Source organism: Oncorhynchus keta, chromosome 3 (genome assembly GCF_023373465.1).
Source record: "Oncorhynchus keta strain PuntledgeMale-10-30-2019 chromosome 3, Oket_V2, whole genome shotgun sequence".
NCBI classification, from domain to species: domain Eukaryota; kingdom Metazoa; phylum Chordata; class Actinopteri; order Salmoniformes; family Salmonidae; genus Oncorhynchus; species Oncorhynchus keta.
The window spans coordinates 358,768-364,767 of record NC_068423.1 but is presented as its reverse complement, the minus strand read 5'-3'; the positions used below and the strand labels follow the sequence as shown (position 1 = coordinate 364,767).

The following is a 6,000-nucleotide window of genomic DNA, read 5'->3' as shown; positions in this document are numbered from 1 at the left end:
GCTAAGGTGTATGTAAACTTCCGACTTCAACTATATTTATATATTCTTATTCCATTCCTTACTTAGACTTGTGTGTATTAAGCAGTTGTTGTAGAATTGATAGATATTGCTGCACTGTTGGAACTAGAAGCACAAGCATTTCGCTACACTCACAATAACATCTGCTAACCATGTGTATGTGACCAATAAAATTAGAGTTGATACATGCAGCTATTATTGTTCAGAATGTCATAAAACGATATAATTAAATCTAGTTGACATCGGTAAAGTTCTGTCATCTCCACTTCTTTCGCGGAGAAGAGATGGACCGGGGAGAAAATGCAATAAAAAAAAATATTAAAAAACGTTCCCTTTTTTTGTGCAAAATGTCCAAATTTCATTAGTTTTGACAGTTTGTAAGGAAATAGAAAGCTGTGAAAACGCCACTTTGTCTGCCTATTCCCAAAAGCATTTGGCAATAGGCGGGTAGGCTATTTGGCACGCATATAGTTATGCCCGAAAGCTTATGCTTATGCACTAATGCCAGAGCCTCAAAATAATGAAAGAAAAACCTCAATGTTGCACAAGAATGATACATTTATGGATGATTTTTTAATGGATTTTCTCTTTATTCAACCCGCCCGCCTCCCACCCTTCATCCACACAATATTTCATGACCCTATACCCGCCCACCCTGTGGATTTCACTGCAGGGACTGCGGATTATGAGTCAACCCACACATTACTAGTAGGTGTGTGTGTCAAGAGTCTCTAGGGCTGGGTCAACCACAGATCCATACTGAGTCCAACTCCAGTCCTGGTCCTGCATCAGAGATAGATAGGCATGGGGTAAGTCAGGATACACACATATAGCGCGCCCCCCCCCCCACACACACAAACACCCAAGTCCCGTGGACGCACCATGATACTGCATGTCTTATCCTGTGAGGTCTCCTGCAGTAGAGAGGTCAGCTGACTCAGGTAACGCTGGTTCTCATCCAGTAGGTGGCATACTGACTCACTGAGAACATGAATGGTGCCAATGTGTTATTTAGTCATTTGTTACTCTTTGGTAGAACTGTAGAGGGTGGTTTTATAGATCATATTACATTACTACGTTAGTTACTTAGTATGGTCTTACCTGTGTGTGTGTCTTAGTGGGTTCATGGTGAGAGGAGGGGGACTAGAGACGTCTGAGCTGGGGGTTAGAGAGTTGTGACTGCCATTCTGGGCCTACACACAAAATAAAATGTAAAAAATAGTAAAGACCCGGGTTGTAGTCAGATTACAAAAAAACAAACTAATCAGTTACATTATCAGCAAAAAACTTGTAAACAGATTCCAGTTACCTTTGAAAATCTATTTGATTACTTGTAAAAAGTTTTGGGAAAAAAACATACATTATGACACTTTTGGTTCTCAATTACATTAAAAAAAGGTGCTATTAAGTTTGTTCCATTGAGCGAGTCTGACCACATGTCAGAGACCACTATGATGACACACCAAATGCGTTTGATGGATCCTTTTTGTCTTCTTATGTCTCGAGGGGAAAGTAATCCAAAAGTAACTGAAAGTAATCAGATTATGTTACAACATTTGGATAATCCTAAAGATTACGATTTGGACAGGTAACTAGTTACTAATGGATTACATTTAGAAAGTAACCTTCCCAACCATGTAAAGACAACTGATGACAACAGTAATAACACTGTACTGCTGGTGTTTGTTGGGCTGTTTGCTTCTAAACAGGAGTTGTGTGTTTGTGCACGTGTTTACTTACACAGGCAATCTTGAGCAGGTGCCAGAACTCTCTCTGTCTCTTCATCTGCATAGTCATGACTGCAGCCTCTGCTGCCTTGATGCTTTCCACTGCCCCCTCCAGCTTAGGAAACAATGCTACAATACGACACTTACACTCCAAGATCTTACTAGAAGGAAGCAGATGGAGGGAGAGAAAGAGAAAAGGGCTTACTTGAGGGAGGGAGAAAGAGAGAAGGGTGTAGGTGTACAGGTGTGTGCATGTGTACTTGAGGCGTGTGTACCTGAGGTGTGTGTACAGGTCTCTGAGGATTCGGTCCTGGTTCTGGACTGTCTGGACAATGGTCTTCACCATTTCTGAACTGTCACTGTAGCCATGAGGGGGGTCTGGACCTGCGCACACACACACCCACACAAAACCAGTATAGCCAATGAGAATCCACATTCTCACAGACACACCTCTACCAGCCTATACTAGATCAGTATTGTGCTGAAGTGGTTCTACTCACTCTTGCATTTGGCCTTCAGCTGCTTGTAAAGTTCAATGGCCTTCTCCTCCCTGAAACCACACACACATATATATTTACAAAACGATACTTTGTCCATTTAATGGAAATCGTTTAAAAAGCTGTAGAATTATGTGAGACTCCTACAGTTGTTCCATGATGTCAGCTTGTCTCCTGGCAAACGGACTCCTCTGCAGCTCCACGATCTCAGAGTGCAGACACACTATCTCCTCATCCAGATAGCCCACCTCTGATACCTAACACACACATACAGGTGCATGCACACAGACACCGAAGCTATGCCATCAAATGCTTCTCTCACAGTCCAATACATGCTAGCAGAAGCTGTTGGTAGAGTAGACAGCCGTCATACAAAACTATATAGTATAGTACCTGTGTAAAGGCATCAGCTTTCTGTTCATTGTCCTGCCAGGCTTTCAGCATCTTTTCAGAGGCTACAGGTTTGGTCAGAGTTCAGAAAACAGTCAGTAACACACACACACACACGCACACGCACACACACACACAGCTTACAGATGCCAGTGTCTCTCTGCTGGTCGTAGTGCTGTAGGTCTTGTTGTATGCTGGTGGTGAAGAAGGCCAGTTTGGCTCGGAGCTGCTGAGACTGGCTAAACAACACGTTCTTATACCGCGTCAGGTTGGTGTTGTAGCGTAGCAGACTCAACCTACATGTGCACAAACACACAAGGTTGAGAGTGAAGGCAGAAAGGCAAGAGTATGTGTGTTTGTGCCATGCCAATGTGTGAGTGTGTACAAGTGTGTCTGTGCCACATGTGTGTGTGTGCACCTACATGGCAGCTCTCTGTCCCTGGTACAGTCTGCTGTAGTCCCCTCTCAGACCACAGACATAGCTAACAGCCTCTCCCCACACCTTCCTTAGAGCAGCAAGAGGCAGCTGGGTCTTCGTCTCCCTCACTAACACACACATACAGCGAGGAAGAGTTCACATTTAGACACAGAAGCAATATGACATCATACATAGCAAGGCAACTTCCTGCTTACAGACATCAACTTCAATAGAATTGTAATATTGTTCCCAGACATTTACTGTATCTGCACTTTGTTAATAGCCTGGGGATGAGGTTAACATAATTGCATTTTGTCCAGACTTGCTATGAGCTATTCCCAATGTTTACCTGCATCAAGGAATACTCACATTGGGAAGAGCATATAGTGATAGTCTTGGCAGATTTTTAAGCCTACAGTACCTATGGAGTTTTTAAATTGTGAAGCCTACCTATGGGGTTGTGTAGTTGTGAAGCCTACATAGGAGGTGGTGCTGGGTGGTATACCGTATTTTACAATATACAGTTATTGATGCAATGACCGGTTTGGGTTTCTACTTTATCTTCCATAGTGGTATTTAATGTTAGGTTTGTTAAATGTGATACGCCGTGTGTAACGTACATTTTTATAATATACGCTTTCTACATAGATCAAGCCCCGCCCCTGTTACTCAAGGAACGCATGTTCTGCATGGTCAATGCAGAACAATGTTGATGACAACCATGCTGTTTCCACTTTGCGTCTTACTATAAATCCACAAGACCTCTATAATTACAACATCTGCAAACTGCTAGTTTGTCTTTTCTAAGCATGTTGTGCCTAAATCACGTTAGCCGCTAATGCTAATAGCTAGCTAGCTAATAAATGTACTAAGTCGGAGCAAACATAGCTAGCTAATACAGCCTGATACCAATTATTCTGTAGGCCAAAATCAGCATGTTGTTTGTGTAACAGTATCTTCTAAACCAAAGAGGATTAAGCGAAGCAGGAATAAATGACCTACATGAAGTAGCTAAGAGAAAACATTAAATGTAGCCAAAGACTATAGGGTCCCGTAGGAAACATTGACCAGCACTTTGGTTCCTACCGTGTCACAATAACTCCTCCCTGGCACTTTAATTCATTGTCATGTCAAACAGAGTATTCAAAGTTCCTACTATTATATTCTAACTAAAGAATAAAAAATCATCATATTTCCATGACTTCAATAGCTCACCCAAGTGTTTTAATCTAAATCGAAAGTCAAATCTCAACTACAACATTTGGTAAAACCCTTAAAAAAAAAAAAAGGTTTTATAAATCATGCTGAGATTTTTTGCCAATATCTTGTAGCCCTACGTGGCAGTGTGGAGATGATCTCAAGTGAGCAGGAAAACAAATACGAAAATGCAGAACATTTGTTTAATTGAACAATATAAAACAAATCAGAATGGAGGAAGAACCATTGAAATCACTTAGAATGTATGTGTTGCCACCCTAGGGTCACGTACTACTCAAAGCAAAATTTAGAATTTGTATTATTCAAAAACATAAAATACCGTAAGAAATGTGGAAAAATACAGTGAAATTATATTTTGGCCATAATCGCCCAGCCCTACCTAGAGGGTTGTGTAGCTTTGATGCCTACCTATAGTGTAGTTGTGATGCCTACCTATGAAGTTGACGCTGTCAGGCAGGGGTCGGGCAGTGAAAGGTCCAGAGTATTTAGTCAGACTCTTATCAAACAGGTAGACTATGGCGTTGTCCCAGCCTCGCTAGAGAGAAATGAAAACATGTCAATGTGTGTGTGTGAGCGAGTGATTTGATGTGGGTGTGTGTACACTACCGGTCAAATGTTTAAGGACTTCTACTCATTCAAGGGTTTTTCTTTATTTTTACTATTTTCTACATTGTAGAATAAGTGAAGACATCAGAACTATGAAATAACACATATGGAATCACGTAGTAACCAAAAAGGTGTTAAACAAAAATATATTTTATATTTGAGATTCTTCAAAATAGCCACCCTTTGCCTTGACAGCTTTGCTCACTCTTGGCATTCTCTCAACCAGTTTCATAGTTACCTGGAATGCATTTCAATTAACAGGTGTGCCTTCTTAAAAGTTAATTTGTGGAATTTATTTAATTCGTTATGCGATTGAGCCAGTCAGTTGTGTTGTTACAAGGTGGAGTGGGGTGTAAACAGAAGATACTGTAACCCAATTTGGTAAAAGAACAAGTCCATATTATGGTAAGAACAGCTTAAATAAGCAAAGAGAAACAACAGTTCAACATTACTTTAAGACATGGAGGTCAGTCAATATGTCAAAATCCATCAAGCGTTATGATGAAACTGGCTCTCATGATGACCGCCACACAGGAATGGAAGACCCAGAGTTACCTCTGCTGCAGTGAATAGGTTCATTAGAGTTACCAGCCTCAGAAATTGCAGCCCAAATAAATGCTTCACAGAGTTCAACAGACACATCTCAACATCAACTGTTCAGAGGAGACTGTGTAAATCAGACCTTCATGGTTGAATTGCTACGAAGAAACCACTACAAAAGGAAACACTAATCAAACGAGACTTGTTTGGGCCAAGAAACACATGTAATGGACATTAGATCGGTGGAAATGTGTCCTTTGGCATGGGGGTACAAATTGGATTTTTAGTTCCAACCGCCGTGTATTTGTGAGAGGTGTGAGTGAACGGATGATCTCTGCATGTCTATTTCCCACCGTAAAGCATGGAGGAGGAGATGTTATGGTGTGGGGGAGCTTAGCTGGTGACACTGTCAGTGATTTATTTAGAATTCAAGGCACACTTAACCAGCATGGCTACCACAGCATTCTGCAGCGATACGCCATCCTATCTGATTGGGCTCCTAGCGTTCACCTGGTCAGTCTGTCACGGACTGACCAGGTTCACCAGGTTCACTGCCACGGATCACATGGTCAGTCTGTCGCTCCAA

The 6,000-nt window shown here is 41.5% G+C and overlaps 1 protein-coding gene across 3 annotated transcripts in view; it reads right to left on the bottom strand.

Annotated features, from left to right (window-relative positions):
* Window positions 1-572: 572 nt before the first annotated feature.
* Window positions 573-6,000, bottom strand: part of LOC118363556 (inhibitor of nuclear factor kappa-B kinase subunit alpha-like) — a 28,257-nt gene continuing 22,829 nt past the window's right edge. The window contains exons 11-21 of one of the 3 annotated variants that reach the window (XM_035744529.2): window positions 4,701-4,803; window positions 3,055-3,178; window positions 2,777-2,928; window positions 2,636-2,697; window positions 2,390-2,499; window positions 2,246-2,295; window positions 2,021-2,129; window positions 1,759-1,906; window positions 1,120-1,211; window positions 900-999; window positions 573-801 (exon numbers count right to left, since the gene is read on the bottom strand). In XM_035744529.2, coding sequence (XP_035600422.1) covers window positions 724-801; window positions 900-999; window positions 1,120-1,211; window positions 1,759-1,906; window positions 2,021-2,129; window positions 2,246-2,295; window positions 2,390-2,499; window positions 2,636-2,697; window positions 2,777-2,928; window positions 3,055-3,178; window positions 4,701-4,803 — 1,128 coding nt within the window. In that variant the 3' untranslated portion in view covers window positions 573-723. Of the gene's footprint in view, window positions 802-899; window positions 1,000-1,119; window positions 1,212-1,758; window positions 1,907-2,020; window positions 2,130-2,245; window positions 2,296-2,389; window positions 2,500-2,635; window positions 2,698-2,776; window positions 2,929-3,054; window positions 3,179-4,700; window positions 4,804-6,000 lie in introns of those variants that run through there. The other 2 variants (XM_035744545.2, XR_004821422.2) reach the window with 2 other exon arrangements.